This window comes from Accipiter gentilis, chromosome 2 (genome assembly GCF_929443795.1).
Source record: "Accipiter gentilis chromosome 2, bAccGen1.1, whole genome shotgun sequence".
NCBI classification, from domain to species: domain Eukaryota; kingdom Metazoa; phylum Chordata; class Aves; order Accipitriformes; family Accipitridae; genus Astur; species Astur gentilis.
In genome coordinates this window covers 19,313,055-19,340,333 of record NC_064881.1, presented here as the reverse complement: position 1 = coordinate 19,340,333, position 27,279 = coordinate 19,313,055, and the positions used below count along the sequence as shown (strand labels likewise).

Sequence of the window (27,279 nt, the reverse complement as noted above, 5' to 3'; positions counted from 1 at the left end):
GAGTCCTCTCCAGGGGCCTCCGTCTCTGTCAGATACTCGGGGAAAGAAAAAACACCGACAAACCCTCCCAAAACCCAGCGCTGATCGCGTAGCCCTCTCCCGCAGCGAACGCTCGGCGGCGGCGCCTCCAGCCGCCGCAGCTCCCCCGCCGGCAGCGGGGGGGGACGGGACACAGCCGCCCACCCGCCGGGCGCCCAGCCAGCACTAGTTTAGGCGGTGGCCCCTGAGGGGACCGGGGCTTCGCGCCCCCGGGGACCGCCCGGGACCTGCCTGTCGGCGGGGGGCCGCCCCCGCCCGCTTCCCCCGCCTCCCGCCGCCGCCGCCGCTTCGGCGGGGTGGCCGGGCGCGGCCTCGGCACCGGCGGTCACTCGGTCTCTCGCCTCGCAGGTCTCCGGAGCGGGCGGGCGCCATGAAGCGGTCTCTGCTGCGGCTCTGCCAGTCGCGGGAGAAGGCGGCCGTCTCCAGCTCCTACCAGGGCGTCGTCTGCGAGGCGGATGCCGCCTCCGTCGCCTCGCAGGATGTCTTCAAGGTGCGTGCGGAGGGGGCGGCGGTCCCGAGGGCTGGGGGCGAGTGTGAGGGGACAGCCTCGGGGCTGCCCGAGGCACCGAGGCCGCCGTGGGAGTGGGACAAGATGGTGCCCAAGAACGGGGCTCGTGTGAGGGCGTCGGGACGAGGAAGGGTGAAGGCGGAGAGCGAGGTGGGCGAGGGTGAGATGGGGCTCCGGAGGCAGCCGTGCGGGCTGGGCGGTAGTTACGTCCCAGAGGCGCTTTCTGCCGGGACGCTCGTCAGCGGAGCCGTGAGGGAAGAGCTGTGAGGAGCGGGAGACGGGCTGGGAGCCGCCCTGGCCGAGGGGGATGAAGGCGCGGAAGGCCGTGCTGTTGCGTGGCCAAGTCTGGACCGGGGCGAGCGGGAAGGCGGGAGGGGGGCAGGCGAAGGAGGATGAGGGGTGGGTGGTGGGGGCACATGGCTGCCGTGGGGCTCACATGCCCCTGGGGCATGGCTCCCCAGAGAGAGTCCCTCTCTTACTTAGAGGGAGGTCGTGGTTGGGATTGAGTAAGCCATCGAGAAAAAATGTCACGAAAGGAAAGTTAAGAACCACTGGAACCGTTATGAAGGGCAAGGGAAGCAGCAGCACAACCTACAGATGCAAAATTGCTGCATGAGGAAGGGTATAACCTCTTCCCTTTTCCATTGAGAGTAGGACAAGAAGTGATGTATTTTATGTTGCAGCTAGGGACACCTAGACCAAACGTTAGGGAAGCCTTTTTTAAGGGTAAGCATAATTAAGCAAAGGAAGCGGTTGCTTACCGGACGGATGAGTTGGGTAACTTTGAAGATTTTTAAGAGCAGGCTAAACAAATTTGGCAAAGTATGTGGATGGGTTTAAAAACCTCTTGAGATCATTTCCAGACTTGTTTGCTGTGTGCTAGCTGCATCCCTGAGCCACACGTCTTCAGCATAACACAGCTTGTCACTCCGGAGGGTGATCTGCCACTACAGAGCTCTTCAGACAAAGTGCAAAGGAGCTGCTCTTTGTTTAAAATAGCTTGCTTTGCTACTTTTGAACCAACTGAAATACTGAGAACACCTAACTGATACCTTCCTTTCCTGTTTTGTTAATGAAACACTGAAGTATTGGCTGAAAAATCTTATTTTTGTTGGTAGAAATTTTCCTCATGCCACATTTCGGCCATATTTTGTCTTACATTGACAAAAAATTCCAATGTAAAGAGTGGCAAAATGTGGTCTAAATCAATAGAAAGATTTGAAATTCATTACAATTAAAATTAAGTTAGAATATAAGTAATAGAAGGTACTGGGCTTTATAATAAGGTTTTCTTACATAGCTTTTTGATGTGTATAAAATGTATAGATATTTATGTATGTAATTGACCTCTTATTTTTATGACAGTTGAGTCATCTTAAATACCCTTTCCACAATGATCTCCCCTGCTTTCTGTTAGCTTTTTCTAATTGCACTTTTGAAACAGACACTACGTCTTGTATTTGGCCTCAGTCTTCTAAATCTTTAAACACATTTGTAACATTATTCACATCAGTAATGTCACTGAGGTCAATGGGACTATTAAGCTGAAAGAAGTTAAACACATGCTTAAACGTATGAGTGGGCTGCCCCATAATGTATATTTGCTTAATGACAGCAAAAACTGTTGAGTCTTTGTGGCTTGGGGATCCTGGAGAGCAAACTTTTCCTTTTCTTCTGCAGCTGAGGAGGGAACGGTGATTTTTAGGGGATTTCCTTTTTTTACCCTTTGCTTGCTTACACAACTTTGGGAAGGTTTGCATTAGTTTTGATATGCATTCTCTTCCCCCCCCCCCCCCCCCCCCCCAATTTTGTTGAATTGGCTTTCTTTTTTTATTCTCTCTTTTTAATAACTTATTTTTAAATTCCTGCTATTCTACTGCAATTGGTTGCTCTGACATAAAGAACATCACAGAAACCCAACAGCTAAACTTTAAAGTCCAGGATATAATATCAGTCTCTGTAGAAAGGTCTAGAAAATTAATTTATCAAGATTATTAATTTTTCCTCTCTGTTGAATTCATTTGATGTGGCCACAGCTGGAGAGAATATAAAACAGTAAGTGATTAATTTGCTTGTTTGAGATTTTCTGTGGTGGAGGGAATATCTTGAACTCACTACAGAAGACAAAATAATGTATTCAAGGTAATTTCCATTTTTGTTAATTTTTGCATTGTTTCTTAACTGGATCTGATCTTGCAATCAGTCTAATCAATCTGAGTTTCAGTGTTGACTCAGTCTGATCAGGATTTGTATACGTCTGTATGAAACTAAAGAGCTGGGAGAGAATTATTGAGTGGTAACATGCCCACAGTAACATATTACAACGTTGCTAACATTGCCTATTAGGAAAATGAGAATATTTGTGTCCAAAATAGGTGATTTCAGATGGAAGTGCCTGTAGGCTACGGAGCTTCATTAAGAAGAATCGTTCTGGGCTTACGAAAGTGGATGAATTAAATGCCACTCCACTGCATCATGCTGCAGAAGGAGGTCAAATAGAATTAATGCAGTTGATCATAGACGATTCTTCCTGTGAAGGTAACACACATTTTATGAACTATTTTAATTAACAGAATAAAAAAGTTCAATAATCAAAGTGTTTGTTACCCAACTGAAACAGAACTGGTATGTGTTATCTACATGTATAGATTTAAATATAGTTCAAACCGTCTGCCACAGTTTGCAGCTTCCCAGATGTGCTTTGGATCGCCCTGGTTATGTTAGGGCTGTTTTCTCTCTTTCAGTATATCTTATTTTGTTTGGGACTCAGATTTACAGTCTTCAAATATGAAAAAGAAAACTGCAGTGAAGTACAGTAGGCCTGACTCTTTATCTTCCTTGTATACATTATGTAACTTTCGTTACATTTAAAATACCAGAAATGTAAAAGAATTCATTTGGTTTCTCATACTTGTCATTCAAGCTGTCATCACAACTTGTTAACTTAATAGTGAGGAAGAATAAACATTTGATGAGGTAGGCCATCTGAAGATATTTAGGGAAGAAGTGATAAGAAGGAGAACATGGGGACTTGAATGATTGAGAAACACTCTGTGTAAAAGATATTGTTTAGTAGTTATTAATAAGCATTGTGAAACTATGTACAACTCCAACGACTGTGGGCTACTGAGTAAACATACAATGGTCCTAAAAAGCTCATTTTTTCACCTAATGATGGCCAATCCACTTTTAGATTATTCTCTCTGAAAAATATTCTTTTTCTTTTCAATATATAATTTTTGTCTTAATTTTTAAAGATATTTTTGAAGTTTAGTTCCAATTTTGAAGCTCAAAATACATGTGTAGAACAGACCAGTTTTATAACAGGTGTGAATTGATTTACCTCTCTGTTTGTAAGTGAATCAGAATAGGTATGGTCTTTAATCTTTTAATTTGCAAGCACTGATTTATTATCTCTTATTTTAGTTGTTCACACTCACTTGTTCTGTGCAGCCTCTAAAGCAATAACTGCAAAGTCAAAGAAGGTAGGAAAGTGAAAAGTCAAGGAAAGAGGGAAATCAAGTAACTCTTGGGGGGGGAGAAAAAAGGTGTATAACAATGGGAAATAGACAGTTGTTTCACCTCTCCCATCTCTCCACTACTATAATTTCAAAAGATCCCATAGGAAGCTTTATTGCTATTTGCTAACCTTATCAAGCTTTCTCTCTGCTATTTTAGTATATTAATGTCTTTAATAGAACATTTTCTCTAACTAGTACAGTGTATTCAGCACAATAATTAATCAATTTTTTCTCTTTAAAGAAATGCAGTTGCACAGACCTAAAGCTCCATTGAAGATGTGCTTTTTTTTTCCCAGTGGGATCAGAACATTTGATGGTTTTGCTTTGGTTTGTTTTGTTTTCTCTCCTTTGACCTAGTATTAAATGTGATGGATTCTTCTGGAAATACCCCGCTGCACTGGGCCACAAAGAAAAACCAGGTTGAAAGTGTTAGCTTGCTTCTTAGCAGAGGAGCCAATCCAAACATTCTCAATTCCAATATGATGGCACCTTTGCATATGGCCGTGCAGTCCCTGCATAATGAAATTGTTAAGGTAAGTCTAAAGTCCACATAAACATACAGATTTGACAAGTAGCTCAGCAGCAGCTGCGTGCAGAGCACCAAGACCTTGTTTATATATGCTGTATCTCCTCATATGCTTTGTTTAGCGAGCTGGATGTGTAACATATGATGCTCATAAAAATGTCTGTGTCTTCTTAGCACAGCTAACTTACTGATTGTATAAATACTGATATTTGTGCTATGATAGTAGTCGTTATGTTTCATGAAGAGTTCTTTTACATTTTCCAAACATAAGGAATTTTCTTTAAAAAGGTTTTTTTTAACACTAAAATTTCCTGTAGGCATGTGTTATTTCAAATGTTTACATTCTAATTTTTTTTTTTTTTTCAATTGTATAGGGAGTCATAGAAGTAACAACATTTTCTTGAAACTAGTGTATTTTTTTTATGAAAACCAGATTAAAACTAGTCAGAAAACGCAGTTCTTAAAACCCAACATTTTAATAATCATTTCAATAATAGCAGAACTAAATCTGCAATTAAAAATCACAAAAACATATTGTGAAGAAATTACTAGTGTCCATTTTGAACTTTATAAAATAGCAACTGCATTGAGATTTTAAGCAGCATCATTTTTTTTCATCATTTGTCCAAGTGCAATGAGAATGTTTTCACTTCATATGTGGCATTTGGATAGGATTTTAGAATTTGTAAAGTTCTTGAATTTACTAGGCAAATACAACCTTAACACCACATCACCTGCTTTTACCTTTAAAGTTGTCTCTTTTTCTAGTTCGTTGAACCAAAAGAAAGAAAAACATATTCCTGTATTCAAGACTTAAAATACTTTTCAGTGGTAAAATATTTCACTGTTCTCACATCTTTTACCAAATTTGTATTTATTATTAATTAAGAACAATAAAATCTGAAATACAGTGACATTTTTAAAATGGGCTTTGTATCAAGTTTGGATTTGGGTTATTTTACAGCTCTGCTCTCAACTAAATACGTGCTCTCATTTTTTCCCCATTCTGTTGTTTATTCAAGCTAATTCTTCTTTGGTTTCTATTGTTAAATTGCCTGAGAGTGATTAAAATGTGCCAGTTCCTCCAGTACAGAAAAAGTGATTGAGATTACTGAAAGATAATTAAATAAATATGTAGATAGAGTAATAAATATTCAGTGCAGTATGGTCATTATAATTTCCAGATCCCTGGCTTCTCAAAAAATGCTGGAAGCAGTCATACTGCTTGGTGATACTGATACGTCAGTGCTAGCTGTTAACATAGGGACTGAAGCAGGAATTCAGGGCTGGAAGGGTCCCTGTTTTGATCAAGTCCTGTTTCCTTTTATTTTATAGAACTGTCCTATAGATGCCAAATTGAGCAGGATCTACTACATTGCTACTTCCCAGGGAATAGAAAATATTACAAGACGTTATAACAAACTTCAGTTGAAAATTCCCACCTGCAATTTGCTACAGAAAAGATTTTCTCCCTGTATTAGGGAAATTGTTAAATAAAACTTTAAGATGCTCTGCAGCTATGTGCAGTATTTATCCTAGGTACTCAGGTGTCTGCTGTAAAGAATTTTACTTTGCTTTGTCTGTTCTCACCTGCATTTTTCACCTGCAAATTTTTATGTTGTCCCGCATTTTGTCCCTCCTCTGCCTAAGCATTGTGGGCTGCTAGCATTCAAAAAGAACAAGTTGCAAGAGTGCTATGGGTGATAAACAACAAAAGTAATGGAATAGGCCTTTGTTGTGTTTGGCTTATGGTTGACTGAATGTTTTCTTAAACACTTAGATTTTGGTCCAGCATAGCAGTACAGATGTTAATTTGGAAGGTGAAGCAGGGAACACACCTATAATTGTAGCATGTTACAAGGATAATCCTGAAGCACTGACAATCCTGGTAGGTATAATTATCCATCACCTTTTGATGCGATTCTGTTTACCTTGATGCAGTGTTATTCTGTTTCTGTGTTCTGTCTTTGTTCAATGGAGGAAGGTTAATCATGGACCTAGTATTCAAGTTACTTTGCATAGGTTACTAAGAAACATATTTAAGAGCATATATAAATACATCTGAGTATATATGCGAGGCAAACTTAAGAAAAAACTTCAGCTGATTTTGAAGGTCATGAGAACACAAAATGAAGCACATTTATGTATAGATGTATGGATATAACATGCAAAAGATGTTTGTACATAAACTTCACAGTGCATATACAACATAAGAAAAAGAGACAGCTACCCAGGAGACTATATCTGTAATGGTATGTTTATTAGTCAGAATCTTCTGTATGTCATTAAGCTATATCCAGGCATTATTTTTCAGATTGAAAATGGAGGGAAAATATGTAAACCAAACAAAACAGGATGTATGCCTATCCATGCAGCTGCATTTTCGGGTGCAAAAACGTGTATGGAAATTCTTTTAAAAAAAGGTAAATACGTTGTTCCCAAGCAGTCAGTAGGCTTTATTATTTATAGTACCGTTACCAATTTACTCCTTTAATTCTCAAAGAACTGTGAAAACAAGCACTTACAACTGTGACTGAACTTGCAAGAAGTTAATGCAATTATTCCTATGGGCAATTTATAACTTTTGTAGGATTGGAGCAGCAGCTTAACTGCTTTCCTAAATGTGTGTCCATCCATTGTTTAATGACAGATGTGAAAGGTTCATATTTTGAGGGGGAAGGATATTATTCCACAGTTAATATACTTGCTTTGAAAGCCTTTATATCTTCTGTTATCTCATTCTCCCTTTAAAAAATTCTATTTATTTTCATCTCTTAGGTGAAGAATTGGGTCACTCTGCTAAAACCCACATCAATTTTACCAATAATGGAAAGTGCAGTCCACTTCATTTAGCAGTTCAAAGTGGGGACCTTGAGATGATTAAAATGTGCATTGAATTTGGAGCCCAAATTGATCTAAAACAGGTAAAACTCAAGTGGAGAAAACCTAGGTATCTCCAAATCTCTGAGTGGTATGAAAAAGAGATGAGCAGATAATCATTGCTCATTGTCTCTTCCAATGCAAAACCTAGGGAGCAGCAAATGATAAGTCTCTAGGTCAAATCAGGCAAAATGTCAGGTTTCTTTACGCAAGTTACATAGGATGTTGTGGGTATGAAAAGTTTTCATAGATACAAAATGCATTTGGGCAGATCTATAGAAGAAAAATCAATCCTCAGCTACTGAATACAACAACATCCCCTCTGGCTCAGGACATCCTTCAGTCACAAACAGACGGAATCTGGGAGAGCACTCTGAAGAATGCTACAGCCTTCTTCACAAACTCTTTACTATGCAACTGCTATCATCCCTTCCCATAAATGGGATCTTCAATCTGACCCTTCCTCATCATTTTTGTTTATCTTCAGCTTTGCCCTGGCCTTTCTGGTATCTTCTTTGTAAGCAAGCACAAATTGTGATACTACTGCTGCTACCATGATACTGTTGGGTGTAAGGGCCTGTGCCCAGCTTCATGGTGAATAAACATTTCTGAAAATATCTATCATTAATCAAATTGTTGGCAAGGCTGAAATCAACAACTCATGAGCGCAAAGATAAACATGGATTAGCCTTTTTATTTTTATTGGTTTGATTCTCTGAACAGCTTTTGAATGAGATAATTTATGCTGCTGATTTTGTGATGCATAAGACTGTTTTGAGAAAGCCTATGGCATTGTGGAAAAGCCCATTCCAATGCATTCACTGAAACGTTCCTGATCTAAAAAGGTCAAAACCCTCAGTCATGTATAAAAGCCAGTTTGTCCCATCTTGCTAAATGAAATCCTGGTTTTGGAAATATTGTTCTAATAATTTATTTATTGCTTAATAATTTTATGACTGTCCGGCTTATAATAGTTTAATAACATATTAGACCAAGTTATTTGCAACCTGCAGAAATTTTTTTTTAAAGAACAACTTCTGAGGAAGATTCCATTTAAGGAAGTAAAAAACATTTTAAAATAATCCATTTTCTGTATGATGTAGGCAGATTTGTTTCCACATTCATTTGTACTGGTCTTCCTATGGTTTTCTGTAGTTTTCCTTTGCTTCATCTCTTGCATTGAAGGGTGCTGTGTGTGTCTGTTTATTAAGTTACAAAAGATTCTTAAGAGTGTAATTATCTCATATCTTAGGGACTTGGCATAGAATAATAATAAGCTTTAAAACTATCTCTTTAGTCTTTTCTGGTCTTTAAGCTCTCTTTAGAGTTCCACTGTTTAGTTAAAGACTAAAGTTTCATTTCTTGCATGGAAATTTAGTCATTTAGGAATTACAAATCCTGGGCTAGATCACTAGTGTGTTTAACAGGTTGGAGGTTAGGTTGTTGGGTTTAAATATTTAAATGTTGTTTTATTTGCCCATTTACAGAATGAAAAATGCACAGCACTTCATTTTGCTGCCACTCAAGGAGCAACTGAGATTGTAAAGTTAATGATGTCATCCTATGCTGGTGAGGAATCCATTATTGATGCTGTAGATGGGAATAAGGAAACATTGCTTCACAGGTAGGACGCTGCTCTGCCAGACTTCACTATAAATTGTGAGCTGTGATATTCTTAGTTATTCTCAGCATCCAGTTATACTTTATAGAGTATACTTTGGAACACCCTTCCTGAGGGGTTGGAACTCCTCCATGGGATGGAGGATGGTTTTAGTACAACATGAAAGAGTCAGTAATTTGTCAGAACGTTAAAGGTTTTGGTGCTGATAACAAAATCAAAACAATTCCAGTTACCTTGGCACCATGTCAAGGAATGGTCACTAACAGTTTGTATTGAAAATTTACTCCAGTGAAGTAGTAGGTGAACAAGTTTATGGAATTGTTAACAGCTTTTAAGGTTGTGGAACAAATGCCCTCATCTAATGAGGTTATGTTCCCCAGAAAATGAATGGAAAATAATTTAAACAATATTTTTTTTTCCCCAAAAAAGATTATGTTATACCTGATCAGTTCCAAGTAGATGTTGGTACAATTCCCTATGACTACAAAGTTGCAGATGGCATTTGTGTATGTAATAATCCTGTAGACTTAGAGTCTTTCACAGTCTGTTTGAAACAAGAGCACTAGCATGTGGAGGAGTTTCCTCAGTCTCCTATAGCAGAAAGACGCTTAGTTAAATGTGCTGGCTACAAACTGTATGGAAGATAGTATATTTCCTCATCTATACTTTTTTGCATGAAATATGTGTCTCACTGCATTTAAGTGTAATAATTTTACAGTGTTACTCTACAAGGAGTATTACAATATGAAATAACAGGTAGAAAGTCAGAGACAGTGGAGGTGATTGTTTGTTGGACACGGTATAAAGTGGAATGATTCAAAGATAATTGAAGACATTAAAAGGAGAGTGTGTTGTAAAGTTAAGATAAGGTTTGGGTACACTTGGAAATGCAACCATGATAGAATGTGATTGAATACAAAGTGATGACAGAATGCCAAAGAAAATTGTGCAGACACAACATACTACTTGATAGATAACTGGCTGTCATATCCATGAAAATGACTGTCCTTGGAAAAAACTTGGGAAAAGAATGACATTCTTTTACTCACTGTGTCTGTGAAATAGGAAAAAAAAATATTATCAAGAATCATCAGAAAGGTAGAAAGTCACCCAAATGTCTCAGAATACAAATAAACTGATAAGGAACATTAACTTGTTGAGAAGTGAAGAAGCAGTGAAGCATAGGCAGGACTTGATCCTTTCAGATTTCTACTGTCATGTTTCCATCTAAGTATTTTATAAAATCACTTCTTTTTCTCTTCAGTCACCTTGGAATTTATTTTGAGTGTGTGTGAAGGATTCAGTATTTACACCTGGCTGGAGGGGTCTACTGTAGAAAATAGAGGCATCTGTACTTGGAACCATGACATGATTTTTAAAATACCTCTTTTGAGTAATGAGTTCTAAATATAGTATACCCAGTGTTATTACCTCTTATAATGCTGAAGGAATTGTTATCTTTGAGATACAGTACAACATTGGAACTGTCCTTCTGTGTTGCTCATTGAGTCAAAATATTTAACAGAGGTCTGACTTCTGAAAACATTTAGACTGTGTGTATTAACTGTGCTATACAACCTGCTTTGACCATTTTTTGCCTATAATATATAATTCAGTGTCTTATTGTAGAATAAAACCTGAGAATTTGTCATGTGTATAGACAGCTTTAAAATTTTTTTAATAAATTAATAAATGTCACCACGATTTATATCAGTATGTTACATCTTTTCATATTTTTTCAAGTAGTCTTGCCTGCCACAGTCAGAATACATGTTTAGCCATTGCCATTTTAAACCCACCCTACCATTATTACACAAAATATATAGCAAGTTATGTTTGAAGATCGGATCAATGAAATGGATTTGAGGCTCTAGGTCTGCCTCAAACAAACTGAGTCTGAAGTTTATGGAATTCTATATTGACCTTGTGTGGTACAGAAAGAGATCTGACGTATGAAATGACTGGTTCTGTTAAAAATCAGTAGTAAAATGCCTGTTGACCTACCAGTGAGGTCTTTGTTTCCCGCAGTGGGTTTTCAATGTATTAACTGAACTGAACTTAGTTTAAAAACAAAACTCCATGACAAAAATCAAAACAAGTTATTAAAATGAATTATGTAATAAAGGTATTTCTCTGTCTCTTTATTTAAAAATGTATTTATTTGAAAATATTAGAAAATGCAGGAAATGGAGAAAAATGCTACCCTTTGGCTTGAAACTTCATTGTCCTTTCTAATGTTACTGTATTTTTGCATTTTTCCCCACAGGACAGCATTGTTTGATCATTATGAACTGGCAGAGTATTTGATTTCAATGGTAAATATTTAATCAAGCAACATGTTTATAGAGATTATTGCTATCTATTACTACAGGTCTGCATAGAGAAATTCATAAAGGAGAATGTGTTTCAGGTATAGGTCACTTAGATACATATGTTTTTCATAATGCATAATTGACAGTTACAGTATAATGGTAGTTATGACTCTGTAATAGCATCCCACACTTACAGAGGATGAAAACTTGCATTTTTATTTCCATTTTACTTACTCAGAAAGGCTTCATAATCATCTTTTACCAAATATTACAAACTGGTTTAGTCGTTCTCACTTTTAGGATATGAAATACAAAATAAAAACTAAACATGCATTGAATTTAATGTGATTTTTTCAGAAGAAATCCTTTCTTTAAGGTATGTACATATGATTATTCTGGGATCACATAGCCATATATTGAAGTTTGTGTATGATCTAGAAATATTTTTTAAGCTGTGTAGTTTGGTTCTATTTCTTCACTGAATACTTATGAGGGAGAAAGAGAAGAAATGTAACCAGGGATGCTCCTGGCTATGCTCCAAGTGTCCATTCATACCAATTAAACTAAGGCTCATATAATCATGATATGCCCTACTCTGCTGAGGAAATTTTCGGAAGTCATCAGATTTCTTTTTCATTTTATGTATGTTTAGATCTTTTTACTTAATTTCATGACAATTATATTAACAAAATCTCTCTTCTACATATAGTTTTGCTTATCTCAGAAACTCTGTTATAGGGATTGAATTTAGTCAGAACTAGATGTTGTGCTTATTTTTAATTCAAATGTGATATGGTGAGGTTTGACTGCTTAAACTTGTCTGACAAAACAACCTATCTACAGAAGTTATTACCTGAAAAATACAGGCACAGGTTTTTGCATGTGGAGGCTTGTGTGATCAAAGTATTAGAGGGAATATCTTTAACACTGCATTTGCTAAGAACAAACTTTTATTCCTTGAGTGCCATTTTGACTATTTTGGCCTCTTCCATAGAATCTACGCTGAGGGGTTTTTTGGCTTTCCATATAAAGTATGTCAGTTTTGAAGCTTTAGTACTGTTTTCATTTGCCCTGTCTGGGAATGGATCAAAATATGCCAGTTAGGGTTAGTGGGACATGGCACATACAGAAAGTTCTTATGATTTAGCTAGTATCTTAGCAATTTCACTGCATCTTTTAGTGTGGTTTTTTTCTTGTATATTGGACAATTTAGCATTGAGGTGTCTGGTGCTTCCTGAGTTTATTTCATTAATTTCATTGAAACGTGCTTATTCAAAGTAAATAAGCAGCAATTTTACACATTTTCTTGCTGGTTTTTTTTGGACTTCCTTTTCCCCCTTTTGCTTCCTTTGTCTTCACTAAAAGAAAAGTGAAAGATTAAATCGGTATAAATACTAATTGATATTTACAAAATTTGCATAGCATTTATTTTTATATTAATATCTGTTTAATTCATATATATTAATGTATAAATGCAAAAGTAAAAGAAGTTCAGAAACTATATTTACAAACTATTCAGCTATATCGTAAATGTGGTAATATATGAGTTACTCCTTATTGTGATAAATAATGGTGTAATGCTGCTGAATTCATTTTGCTGAAGGCTGAACAATGATGTTAGCTGGAGGGAAGGTGATTAAAGATTGTGTTATTAACTGGAAATTGCTGCCCTGTATTCACTGAAATGATTGAGACTCTTGGATAAAAAACTTCTCTGTTTCTTTGATGGATAAGAACATTTTTAAGAGGTTGCCTGACCTTGTAGAAAGGTAACTGGGGAAAGGGTCCTGCATGTGTTGCTCTCAAACATTTCATCAACATACATTGGAAGCTTCCTGTTCTCTGTGGTAAAGTAATCATTGTACATTTATTAAATGTTTCTTATTAACTACATTACAGGTTTTACTATCCTAGAAAGTAAATATTGCTCATGATTATGATTAATTCTCTCTCAAATTAGGAGTGGACCCAAAGATGGTTCAAGTTAATGGAAAAACTCACATTGATTTTTTTTCAGTGATCTTTGGATATTATCTGAAATAAAATAGATTTTTTTGTGTACTTTGATCAACTCGTCTAGTTTGACTTGTGAGTCAATATCTAGACAAATTATATCTAAAACATCATAAAATATACATACGTGTCATTGGTTCATTTACTTGTATCTTCATACTCCCTTGTTGGCGGGATTTTTTATATAGATATGTTTATGCTCATAGTATTTTGCTGATATGATCATAGTGATACTGTGACCATAGTGACCATACTGTCCTGGCAATATGCATCTTGTGCAAAAATAGACAAAACAGTAAAACCGGGCTTTTGCCAGAATGTCTCATTCCAGTCCTTGTGCTTCCCCTAAGGAGAGAGGTCATATCAAAAACCTGGAGTTTGGAGAATAAAAATGTGTCTGCTGTTGATACAGCTACTTTGGAGTCAAAATTAACTTGGCACATATAGCTTATGATGAAGCATAGAAAATGAAGATAGATCAAGATGTACAGATCAAACTATACTAATCTCTGGATGCATTACTTATTGAGCAGTATTCACATAGTGTAGAGGTTCAGAAGGGTTTTGCTCTGGTAATTGTTTGGTAAGTAAGACCACATCATTCAAAAGGGCTGCAATTTTTGTATTCTTCCAGAGCTTCAATCCCAGTATTTTCAAGTTAGAATTATATATTTTGAGTATTTAAATGCATGGAAAGGTACCCTAACAAAAGATCATACCTAGAAGTAGGCCACTATTATTTAGGCATCTAAATTTATGTGTATAGTTGACTGGGCTGTGGCTGATAGTTTGAAAACATAGTAGTTTTATATAGAGATGTAATGTGTTTATTGAATTTACTTATCTGGAGCATCTGGAGTTATTAAGAATGCCTGTAATTCTGCTATGCTTATAAAGGGCAGCACCATTTTAAAATTTATTTTATTCGTTATTCATGATAAACTTGAAATTCTTTATTGCAGGGGGCTAATATTGATAGTGTTGACATAGAAGGTCGATCCCCGCTTCTGTTGGCCACTTCCTGTGCATCATGGAAAATTGTGAATTTACTGCTCTCAAAAGGTAAAAAGGAATATACACATATGATACACTTCCTTTGAGCAGGGTTCATACATGTTAACACATACTCTGCTTCTAACTTTCCTCTGAATTTCAATTCCATGCTTCAGCATACAGTCCAGGAGCAGCTGAGCTAAATGGCTGCGCAGTGCTGGTATCCTGTAAGATGAAGAAAGAATTAGCGTGATGACTTCACCCTTTTTAATACAGAGTGAACAGGCTGTAGAAAAATGTGTATGCCATGTGTCATGCTTCTCAAGGTAGAGGTCACACTGGCACTCCATCCCTGCATTCCTTAGCAGTTCACAAAGTGAGCAGAACTGTGGAATAAATACACCACTTACACAGAGTCATGTTTTGTACCAGCAATCAATCTTTAAATGTTAAAGCCCATATTTCAAGCATTAGCTGTGATTTTATATGATCACAGTCACCTTGAAAATATTTGAGCTATATATTTCAATTGCTACACTTTTGGTGCAAGCTAATTGCTGTTACTATATTTCTTCTTGTTAAAAGTAATATAACTGATTCTGTTAATAAACCCTGTAATAAGATTTGAAGCTGTAACAAGATTACAACTTTAAACAATTAGAAGAGGTGTTCATCTGCATCTTTAAATTCCCTCTTTATTTGTGGGTGCTCAGTGCCTCTGGATATAAGGGCCCCACATAAATCTTAGTGCTGCAGTGAAATACAAAATGCATACATACATGAGATAATGATGAAATCTAAGTGTCAGTAGGGGTTTTTTTGTAAGTAAAATTATATGTTATAATATTGACTTGAAATAATATTTGTTATTTTATAGATTTATAAACACATTTGTTCAACATTTGTTTCTTTGTCTTAAACATCATAATTAGTGCCGGGGCCAGCAGTTTTGAAGTTGCTGGTATTTATTTCCATATTTATCTAGGAGCAAATGTATCATTAAAAGATCATCTTGGTCGGAATTTCTTGCATTTGACGGTATTGCAGCCTGGAGGATTACAGCATCTGAATGAGAAATTTCTGCAGGTACAGTAAGCATCAATTTATGTCTTTCTCTTACCCTTACTAGAACATGTAAAGAAAAAAGCAACTACCATTTTATTTTGGAATGTTTGTAAAAGTTTGTGGTACCTGTTAGGTTGCCCAGTGTCACAGAAAATAGTTTGAAGAGGTACGTATCTCATGCAAACATTTCAAAGCCAATAATACAGTTTTCTTATTGCCAGGCAAAGGAATAACATAATCCCATAAATTATTTTGCTGTTGGGGGATTGAATAGCTCAAGAGGTAGGCAATAAAATACAGAACTTTTCACTTCTATTTTCCCAGCTTGCATGCAGTAAAGCTAGGGGATGTGCTCTTATTCAATCAAATTCTAGGACTTAAATAGCTTACAGCATATTCTGCAGGAGCTTTCTGTGGACTGGACTGTAATGAAGTCTTGGATTTTGTCTTTAAAAGGATTTCAAACATGGATTTCTATTTGGCTATGCTGAGGTAAAGCACTCGTATTGCTAGAGCCCAAGCTTGCTTGAAAGAGTTAAATTTGCTAGCCTCCAGAGCTCCAGAAACACCTTTTTAAATGTGAATCAAGTATAACTGATCTTAAAACATCTGCTGAAGTCTGTAAACAACTTTGACTAGTAATGCAAAATGGATTTAACCTCCCTTTTCAGCAGATGTAGAGAATGAGTTTTAAACCAGGGTGATAACTCTCAGTTGTCTGCATTGACTTTCTAATTATTGATCATACTAATAATTCAGACAAAAGGTGGAGCAGACCCGGGGAGGAGATTTCTAGTCGCTTTAAGAAAGGCTATGCGTAGGATAGTGTTAGACAAGGTACGGAGCTACAACAGGGAAATGAAGATGAGAAAGAGAAATGTGAGAAACAAAATTACACTGTAAACCAGTGAACTGATGCTTCTTGACAGCCAGAGGTTTTGCTACTGAATACAGAGTATAAACTACCCTTACATTCTGTACAAGCCTTCTGCTGACAGCAATGAGTATTATGGTTGAATGGCAGCAAAGAAGAATCTCCTGTATACTTGTACTGTGGATGGATTGCAGTAAGGGTGCAGACTGGCAAATTGCAGTGTTCTTCAAAGAGTAGTTGTTTGAAAAAATGGTGACCCGCAGATCAGCAGACATTAAATGCTTATTGTTGCTGAATTTACTTTTCCTAAAGTTTGTTTCTTATTTTTAGATACTGCTTTAAAGTATTAATGCAATTGTTACAAGCTATTAGAAGCTGTGGAGCATTAGTGATGTAAATGTAATTCTGTGCTTTGGGGTTTTTTTGGGGGGGTAACAGATGGAACATATTAAAAATCTTGTAGTGGATGAAGATAATGAAGGATGCACGCCATTGCATTATGCATGCAGACAAGGTGTGGCCCTCTCTGTAAATAATTTACTCAGCCTCAACGTTTCCATCTACTCTAAGAGCAGGGACAAGAAGTCACCATTACACTTTGCTGCCAGGTTAGTAGTGCAGTCTAGGCAATGGAATCAATGCCATTTTTTCCATTTGTATTTTTTTTTTACATTAATTTCTATGTTTATCTTTCAAAGCTATGGGCGCATCAATACATGTCAACGACTTATAAGAGATATGAAAGACACAAGACTTTTGAATGAAGGTGATAAGAAGGGTATGACTCCCCTTCATTTGGCAGCCCAGAATGGTCATGAGAAGGTAGTTCAGTTTCTTCTGAAGAGAGGGGCCCTTTTTCTCTGGTAAGTATACAGATTTCCATTCATTAAGGCAAAAAAGAACTATCACCCTACATTTTATGTCCATCTGCTGGAAAGTTAATACAATGTAAATATAAATACAATATATGAAAATATTTAATATATTAATATATACAAATATAAATATACAATGTAAGAGCATATTTATGAAATATTTGTAAAACTAAGCTGATAGTGCCTTGCTTCAGCCTGACACAGAATCATGGCTAACTTTAAAGCAAAGCTTCTAGTGCTGGGGAAACTGAGATTTCTCTAAATACAACTGAGAAAAGAATATTGAATCTTTTGACGGAAAAAATAATGTTTGGGAAATATTATAATTACATCCACTTCACTTACAGGCTTGAGTAGGGGTTCTTAGGATTGATGGTTCACAGGCAACTTGCCTTGCACTCTTAAGTGCTGATTTCAGGTCAAAGATCCTCAGATCATTGGCAGCCTCACAAAAGCTTCCAGGCTCACACCTGTAAGGCCAGGAGCCAAACCTACCAAAAGTTGAGAGTCCTGTTTCCAGGGTACAGTCTGCAGCTTTAACTTTCAAGTCCTGTGCTTCCAAGTTCACTGCAGCTACACCTTGGAGCTAGAGGCCTAAGCATTCTGAGGAGATCTTTAGCAAACAGGCCTGTCATACATTCATTATTTGTGACTGCAGAGGACCCACTAAATGGACTACTGTCAAACCCTTTATTTCCAGTGTCCTTAGATGGACTAGTGCACCTAGCAACGATGGAGATGATAATATACATATAAGTATATGTATGTATATCTATGTGAACACATGTATGTGTGTATGTATTTAGGCTTAATTTAGAGTTAAATCTGGCATTTTTTAAATAAATGTCCTGGTGGGTTCTATGTGATAAAAGGCTTAATTAGTTTTGTTATACTAAGGTAAAGTAATATTGATAGGCATAGACTTGTATGCTTATAATCTTTTATATATTCACTATATTTAAATGCAAAATTCTGTAATGTGGCCATGGTCTATGCCACATATGTTGCCAAGTATTAGTAACAGAATATTGCTAGAATTTCTGTCATTTTCAAGGGACATATAAGAAAATGGGCACAATCCAGATATATACAGAAATATAGAGAGAGAAGAAAAGAGAGAGGGAGACCCAAATACTATTACTGAGTTGAACCTTTTACTTCCAGCCGATGCATTGATAATCACATAATAGTTTACAGAAGGCATGGGCATCTCTGCAGTAGTCATGCCAAAGAAAAGAAGTTTGAGTCAAAGGAGGAGGCATTTAAATTTACTTTAAATTTATAAAAACTTTTCCATTTATAATTATTAATTTTATACTGCTACATGTAAGTGATTATAAAGGCTGGACAGCACTGCACCATGCTGCCTTCGGAGGATACACTCGCACAATGCAGATCATTTTGGATACTAATGTGAAGTGTACTGACAGAGTGGATGAAGAAGGGGTATGTGTTCACACAGCATTACTTGTTTCTTGTCTGCTGTTATTTCTAGACCAAACGTCAATGCTGTTAGTAGTTTTCCACTGTGCGTTACATGTGTATTATTTCATTTCCTGTAGCAGATTTAAAGTGTTTATACTTCACCACTGTTAAAGTTTATTGCTTAGATTAATATATGATTGCTGAAATTGTTACCCAATTCTTTTAAGTGGGAGACAAAAAAAATGCAAATAGCCTAATGGAAAACATAAAATACTGAGTATGTTAGACATGTTCCCCTTGCCCCCTTTACAATGCAAGAGTATTTTAACAATGTAGTATAAACATCGTTAATTTAAATTTAAAGAGCTTATACAGATTTTAAAAAATCCAATATCAACTGTAGCTTATTAACCTGTTGTTTGAAATCCATCCATTCCGCACAGCAATATCCAATAGATACAGTTGCTGTCTTGCTCTGAAGTTTAGACAAATGCAGTATCTTTTTTGGGTCAAGACAAAATCCATTTCCTGGATTGGAGACCTCTTGTATGAATCTGTCTAACAGTTCTCCATCAGGCAATAGAGGGTGGTCATTTTAATGAACTATTCAGTTTTCAACACAGAAGGTGCTGATTTTTCTGAGAACTGGTGTTGAAAACATTTAGAATTATTACATTAGAAACAAATCTTGCCTAGAAATTAATGAGAAGCCAATGCTTAGTTCTTAATTTCCCTCAGAAGAATCTGGGTGAGTTGGGAGGTCTTTCAAAATTCAGTTTCAGTGTGACTTGATTCCTAAACCACTCATTGCCTTACTTTTATGAAAATGCCAATGAAAAAAATGTTCCTCTTATAAAACTGTGCCTGCAGATTTTCTGGCAGATTTGTTTGTATGAGCACATCTGGATATAATTGGATGCTTCTCTTCCTGATTATCAAATGCAGGTGTTCTGTATATGTAGATACTATCATTTTTACCTATTTGTGACTTGCAATTTGTTAGTTACAAAACTAAAAGATATTAATGAATTAGCTTTTCTTAACTACAGCTGAGTTTCCTCTTCAGATTTAGCGCTACTGTTGCTGTATAGGTAGAATAAACAATTTGTCTATAATGTCTATTAGAATCTCTGTGATGATATTCGATTTTTTAATGTTGCTAGTAAAAGTATTCAGGACTTGCAACTGAGAATAGAATGTGGCTTTCCACTGTGAGAAACAACTGAAATATGTACCTTTTTTTTTTTTTTTTTAATTATTCTCATGGATGCATTGCCGTACTACTTTTCTGCACAGAACACAGCTTTGCACCTGGCTGCAAGAGAAGGACATGCAAAAGCAGTAAGGTTACTTCTTGACTATGGTGCGAAAATTCTGTTCAACAAAGCAGTAGCTTCTTTTTTCCATGAAGCAATACACAACAGGAGAAAAGATGTAGTGTCTGCTGTCATTTTGCACAAAAGGTAAGGTACACAGAAAATGCTTTTTTACTTTATTTTCTGTTGTGTTTTGTTTTGTTTTTTAACTGAGATTAAGTTCTGAAAACCTGCAATTTAATAAGTAAAACTGAGTGCATATTTTAAAATTCTAGAGATTATGTTTTGTTCTAGTGAGAGCATATAAAAAAAGGCATAATTGTAAGAGACAGTAAATACGTGGAATGTTGTTTTCCGTGTTACATTGAGTATTAAGATTCTGTTAAAAAAAAACAACCACGTAGAAGCCATTAGAAATAAGTAAACCTTCCCGTGTCTTCCCTCTTCTTAATACATAATTTTGGCCTTTCACATAATGCTTCAATACCTACAGAAATTTAAGCAAAATGTAAACAACTGATACGATTCAAGAGATTTAATTTAAAAACGTTGTTTTAAATGTTGCAAATCTTTAAAATGTTGCAAATCTTTAAAATGTGGCAGTTCAGCTGCAGTTTAGAGTATTTTATTACAATATAGTGAAGCCCCACTTCAGAAATAAGTGTTGCACAATTGCCTAATGATCACATCTCTTGGTAAGAGTTGCAGGAACACTGCCAGTATTTTACTGTATTTATTATTACTCACCTGATCTTGTTACCCAAGATTCCAGCTTTAGTTCAAGCTTCATATTTTTAGAAGGTCTTAGCATAGTTGAAACATTTCGGTTTAATTGATAACAGAATTAAACATGAATCGTTCTTAGAGAAACATCCAAAATGTTACTCAGTTACTCCCCAAACAGCTGATTTTTCCAATTAATGGTATGTAAACTTGTTACACATTGTGATTTGCAAGATAATATCTTAAATAAAACAAATAATCTAAAAGTAGTTAATTTAAAAGAGAAGCAGCGAATTCATTTTCCATTATCTTAACTCATTTTTGCAGATGGGAAGAAGCTGTTGTGACATTCTCTCACTATTCTAGTGCCAATAAGTGTCCTTTGCTGGAAATGGTTGAGTATCTTCCTGATTCATTTAAAGTAAGTTTTCTGTACATATTAAAGAAATGACCACACAAAAAAAACCCTTAGTTATGTCGCATCATTTGCCATTGTTTTTCTAATGCTGTCTTCACTAATAAGTATTATTATAAAATAGAAACAACATAAATTCACAAATTGATTTAATTGTATTATAGTCATAGTTTCAGTTTGGCCAGTTTAATTTCTTTACTATTAGAAAAAGTTCTTTGCTTCCTGAGGTCAATGTAATCATGAGTATAAAAGTAGTATAAAAAGGTGTATAAAAGTGATGAAAGTCAGAAGAGCATTTGGTTCAAAACCATTTGAGATATTTTCACCTTCTGAGCTAACTGTTAAATGACACTACAGAAATGCTTTTTATTAAAATAGCAAGTGACTTGGTATGTATATATTCATAAGCACTTCACATTTTGTACTTGCAAGCTAACATGTAGCCTTGTAAACTGCATAGTTTCATTACATCTTCAAAACATACACCATAAAATCTGACTGAATCATCACTTCCAGTAGATGTCTGCTGTATTTGAAGGTCATTTTCTTCAGGTACAAACATATTCTTTCCGATGAACATTATTTATATCACCTTAATTCACTTTTCTGTTCATCTACAAAGCTGGTTTTGGACAACTGCATAATTGAGTCTTCAGAGGAAAAGACAAGTCGAGACTTCTATGTAAGTGGATGACAAAATTTATGAAGACAGTATATTTTATGGTCTTATGATAGAATATGTCACAATGTGCCTGGCTATATGTTAGCAGTAGTACATTATTTGGATAATAATTAAGTTGCAAAATCATCAGCTTGGCTTTTAGCTATAATACTGAACTAAATTCTAATACCTCTTAAATATTTTCTATAGTTGCAATTATAGTTCTGTAGTTGGTAAATGGAAATCAGCCAATACTTAAACTTGATTTCTGAATAATTCAGTAGTTATTCACCAATAACTGTATTTGAATATGTGCTTTTAATATGTATTTGGCAAAAAACTCCTCAGTATTAGGAAGACTTTTAAAAAGTCACTTCATCAGATACTAGCAATCTTCAACTCTTAGTCTCTTGGTTTTTTTCTCAGCAAAGCCACTGATTTAATTCTCTTTATTGCCTCTGTGACACTGAAATGAGCACATCTGTGACTTGAAAGTTTGGAAAGTACACAGTATGTATACTTTAATGTATATGTCAAGTTCCTATGGGTAAGATACACTTATAGATGAATATCAGATCTTAACAGAAAACACAGGTGACTGATCTTATTTTATCCTTTGGTCTGTAAACAGCTTTGAAGTTCAGTTTCTGTAATCTTCATGCTTATGCATTTTTCACAAGTATAACATTAAACCTGAGCAATCTATGGACTTTATCTTTCCCGTGTTAATTCTTGCAATCAAGCTGGGTATCAGAGGTTATGGATATTTTAAAATAACAGTAATAGAAGACATAATATCTATTTATGCATATCAGAAGCATGCCAATCATAAGTAATGCAATTGTCATCAGTAATTTAGAGTCCAACATGTTGCTTTTTCGTAAATTCTTGTCCAGAATCTTAAGCAGTAGATTGCTTTCACAATGCTAAGGAGGTATGAATGTTCTACAGTTATGTTATCTTTGAAGCCATATTGAAAACCACCTTATCAATTATTATATTGGATTCTGACTACGTCATTAACAGAAAACTTTCAATTTTTCTGCTACTGTACATTTTCTTTATATTGTGTTATCAAAGCCATATAACTTTTAAACACAAGCTTTTCTTCAAAGTCAACATTAAAACAAATTAGTTATGAGAGTGACCTTCTTAAACTGTAATATTTTAAGAAGAAATGTGTGCTTTTTATTTTACAATTCAAAATAGCTGTTTAATCATCTTAAAGTCACAGATGTGTATCTTGATGTCATGTGTTCACTGGCAGAGAAACTAACAATATCAGTGTTCTAATTTGATGCAATATGTCCTTTTTTTCTCTAAAGGATAACCTTTTTTAAATTAAGCACATTATCTCAGTCTTAGATTATCAGTTTCATCACATTTAAATGCTGGTGCATGTTTATTATTCAGATTGAATATAACTTCAGATATCTCCAGTGTCCTCTGACACTTAATAAGAAACTAAAGGATGGTGAAGACATTTTCTATGAACCGCTTACCACTTTAAATGTAAGTTCGTTCTTTATTTTACTGTGACATCATTCCATGCTGTCTTGCTTTAGATAAAATCAAGAGGTTTGAATTTTTTTATCATAACATTTCTTCTCCAAAGCCCATAACTCTGTATATTTAAATTATATTGAAATGAAGTATGGGCTAAAGTTCTTATGGTCTAAGTAATAAATAACATTTCTTTTAGTTTTAGAGAAAAATGCTTAAGTTTATTTAAACAACTATGAATGTTTCAAGAGAACGTGCTATACATGCAGGTAATACATCAAAAAAACCCATACTCCAGTCATTGTAGTGACCATGCACTGGAATGTAAGACTTTGAAAACCCTGACAAAACTGATTTTTTTCATATGCTAATTGCAAAACACTTCCTGTGCCTAAAACACATTTTGCTGTTCTTTCACGTTGCCAGTATGTTCTCTCATTCTTTGTCAGAAAACGTTTACAGAACAAACTTTCTGGGTTAGTCAATTACTTTTTGGGCTTCCTGTTGGTAATTAGACTTGGTATACTGTCAAATAATAAATAAATAAGTATTTTCATTTTAAATGTAACTAGAAAACTTGGTCAACTCACAGGTGTAGTTGGCAATAGTCTGTACAATTTTTTAAAGCTTGAAATAGACTAACAGAGCAGCAGGAGAGAAGCTGAATGCCTCAGTAGGCAGAGAAGGCATGATAGTAATAGCTTTGGACCGGAGTGCATAAACAAAAGAACTTTGCGATATCTCACAGACATTTTACTTTTGATTAGGCTAATATTCAAGTAAAGAAGGTGGCTTGGCCAGTTTTGTAAGCACTTTACTTAGCTAGATGAGATAAATTTGATCCTTCTGCTTTCTTGTTTTGTAGGCCATGGTACGCCACAATCGCATGGAGCTACTTAGTCATCCTGTGTGTAAAGAATATTTGCTTATGAAATGGTAGGTGTATTGTAATGTACATAAAATATAATACTGCATGTCAGGGTGAAGGCTATTGTGCCTGAGAGTTGTTTACTAAGGTGTACATATTTATAGTGCTGACTGAAGCAAATGTCTTTTCCATATAAGCTCTCACAAGCATATTTAGAATATGCTGATGATTATTGTATAAAATGTAGCTTAGTATTTAGTAATGATTCTTTGATATATACAGCAAAGACAACCACTATCTTTGTTTCTGCTTTATTGCAAAATTATATAATAGGATTGCCGAGTTAAAAAGAAAAGGAATAATATTTCAGAATGGCCAGTACCCTATTGTCCACATAAAGCTTGATGAACACATTCATCACAAAAGGACATTTTAAGAAATGTTTATTTCCTCATCTTGAAAACATTGTTGGCTGTTACATTTGAATGCATGCTCTTCTAAATTTGTGAAGTGTTGTAACTTTCACGTTCTCACTTTCAAGGATGGCCTATGGGTTTCGAGCACATCTAATGAATTTAGGCATATATTCTCTTGGTCTCATCCCACTGACTCTTCTGGTCACTCACATACAGCCAGGAAGACCTCTGAATGGAACAGAGATCTATGAAGCAAGACCATTAGAATATGAGGTACTGAGTTTCCTTACTAGTTACAATATATTTAGAATTTTTATAGCAAAAAGGTATGATTATTTAAATTTCTAGAATTATTTATGATTTAGCAAATCTAAGGAACAGAATTGAAGTGTGTATTTTTAAACATTCAGCAGCAACTTCTGTAGATGATTTTCAGTTCTTGTTTCTTATTTTTAATCTTTTTTGAAAATTTTACGTCTGGTACATGGTTACTTATATTTGTCCCTGAAGTGAATATTTCTTTAGTGTTGAAGAAAAAGTATTAAGGTGTATTTAATTATGGAAAGACAGAAAACAGTGGATTCTTTAGCTTTCTATGTCCTTTTAATTTTCAACCAAAATAACTGGATATTGCACATTTAAAATCTGACATAGAAAGAGTAGCAAATAATAAAGTGCTTTTGGGTATTCAGATACATCTTTCTTTGCCCATAATATATATTACTTTCCCTTGCAGGCCCAGTATTTCTTCATTAGGCTCAAAAACTATGAGGCTAGGACAGAACAATTTTCGCCAGTCTGTATATGGCTACCTCATGTACCACAGTAGTGAAAAATGTAACAAAAGAATTCAGTCATATATGGATGGAAAACTCTGTGAAAGATTTTTAAGTATATTGGTTGTTTCCTATAATCCCTGTTTATAAAATTAAAAAAAAAAAAAAAAAAAGAAAAAGTTGTGTTGTGCCAAAATGTGAATGATATACCGCCATTTTTTGAATTACGGTATCTCAGAATGAAAAATTTGATTAGGTAGCAATGTACATATGCATCATAGTGACTTTTGCATATCTGAGTCTCAGTCACAACTGTGATAGGTATGGGGCTGCTCCAGTAATTTATGAATAGTGATCTCATTCATGATATGCATTGGATGGAAATGATGCTTTAGTTAGGGCCATAAGACAAAATCAGAAATCAGAAATAGTGTGGCCAGCAGGAGCAGGGAGGTGATTGTTCCCCTGTATTCAGTACTGGTGAGGCCACACCTTGAGTACTGTGTTCAGTTTTGGGCCCCTCACTACAGGAAAGACATTGAGGTGCTGGAGTGTGTCCAGAGAAGGGCAACGAAGCTGGTGAAGGGCCTGGAGCACAAGTCTTATGAGGAGCGGCTGAGGGAGCTGAGGCTGTTTACCCTGGAGAAGAGGAGGCTGAGGGGAGACCTTATCGCTCTCTACAACTACCTGAAGGGGGGTTGTAGTGAGGTGGGTACTGGTCTCTTCTGTCTCAGGTGGCTGGAGATAGGACAAGAGGAAATAGCCTCAAGTTGCGGCAAGGGAGATTTAGGTTGGATATTAGGAAAAATTTCTTTACTGAGAGGGTTGTCAGACATTGGAATAGGCTGCCCAGGGAAGTGGTTGAGTCACCATCCCTGGAGGTACTCAAAAAGCGCATGGACAAGGTACTCCAGAACATGGTTTAGTGGGCATGGTTGATGGTTGGACTTGATCTTGAAGGTCTTTTCCAACCTAAATGATTCTATGTTTCTGTAAGGAAAGCAAGCAAGGATGGAGCCTGTCTCAGCATAAACCTGTCCTCCATAGATACTTTTGGGTTATTAAGAGACAAAGCTCCGACTTTTTTTCAGAAGCTGGAACTGCAATAAGTAGGACATCATAGTGAACTGAAGAAGTTAGACTTGCCAAGTCCACCGCTACAGGAGAATGAGGCTTTAGAAAAGAAAGACATTGGTGTGACTGGTTGATGTCCTTTTTGTAAGTGTTTCCTTCATGCAGTTAAAACTAAGCAGTATTCTGTCTTTTAAGAAGGCTGTGTTATCCCTAAGCTGAACATTGTACTAAACTTCCAGAGAGGGAAATGCAAATTCTGCGGTTTATTGAACCTGTGAGTACACCTGATACATGGTGTTATACTCCTGTGTCCGTGTGAAGGGCAGGAAAGTCACAGAGCTCTGTCTCCACAACATCAAGTCATATATTCTGAGAAGAGACACCTGTGTCATTAGCCCTGAAACGGTAACATACTGGTGTTAATGGGGACAAGATTTTGTTGTGTGGCAAACTTTTTGAATGGTCCATTTCAAATAAGTGATTTTTTTCAATAAAATGAAGGATTTTGGCAAGGAAAAAAAAAAGGCAAGAAAATATTTTACAGTTCTTTGGGGAGGTAAAAGACATAAAGCTGAAATAGAAACTCAGAAAGCATATGCTAGTAGAAATATGAAATAAAATGAAATCAAGGGATATAAAAGGTTCATGAGGATATCCTGATATATGAAAACATCTGGAGAATCACATACCCAGCCCAGCCCAGTACATGCGGAATTCTCAAAGGTCCAGAAGCCAGAAGAACTTGCAGAACTGGAAGAATTCATGCTTCACTAACTCACTTATTTTCCTGGTGGAAGACAGGAGAATGACAGGAGCTGCATACAGCAGACAGAGGAATAACTCAGACTGACCCAGGTCCTTGAATCATCAGAGAC

General features: G+C 36.1%; 1 protein-coding gene across 1 annotated transcript in view; it reads left to right on the top strand.

The window, feature by feature from the left end:
• The first annotated feature begins 403 nt into the window (after window positions 1–403).
• TRPA1 (transient receptor potential cation channel subfamily A member 1) overlaps window positions 404–27,279 on the top strand; it is a 36,698-nt gene continuing 9,822 nt past the window's right edge. Inside the window, exons 1-19 of the mRNA XM_049823774.1 lie at window positions 404–529; window positions 2,923–3,085; window positions 4,426–4,601; window positions 6,375–6,482; window positions 6,909–7,017; window positions 7,373–7,518; window positions 8,962–9,098; window positions 11,362–11,410; window positions 14,383–14,482; window positions 15,399–15,499; window positions 16,791–16,960; window positions 17,051–17,215; window positions 18,559–18,673; window positions 19,949–20,115; window positions 21,019–21,112; window positions 21,729–21,788; window positions 23,181–23,279; window positions 24,136–24,206; window positions 24,680–24,827. Coding sequence (XP_049679731.1) covers window positions 410–529; window positions 2,923–3,085; window positions 4,426–4,601; window positions 6,375–6,482; window positions 6,909–7,017; window positions 7,373–7,518; window positions 8,962–9,098; window positions 11,362–11,410; window positions 14,383–14,482; window positions 15,399–15,499; window positions 16,791–16,960; window positions 17,051–17,215; window positions 18,559–18,673; window positions 19,949–20,115; window positions 21,019–21,112; window positions 21,729–21,788; window positions 23,181–23,279; window positions 24,136–24,206; window positions 24,680–24,827 — 2,298 coding nt within the window. The 5' untranslated portion in view covers window positions 404–409. The remainder of the gene's footprint in view (window positions 530–2,922; window positions 3,086–4,425; window positions 4,602–6,374; window positions 6,483–6,908; window positions 7,018–7,372; window positions 7,519–8,961; window positions 9,099–11,361; window positions 11,411–14,382; window positions 14,483–15,398; window positions 15,500–16,790; window positions 16,961–17,050; window positions 17,216–18,558; window positions 18,674–19,948; window positions 20,116–21,018; window positions 21,113–21,728; window positions 21,789–23,180; window positions 23,280–24,135; window positions 24,207–24,679; window positions 24,828–27,279) is intronic.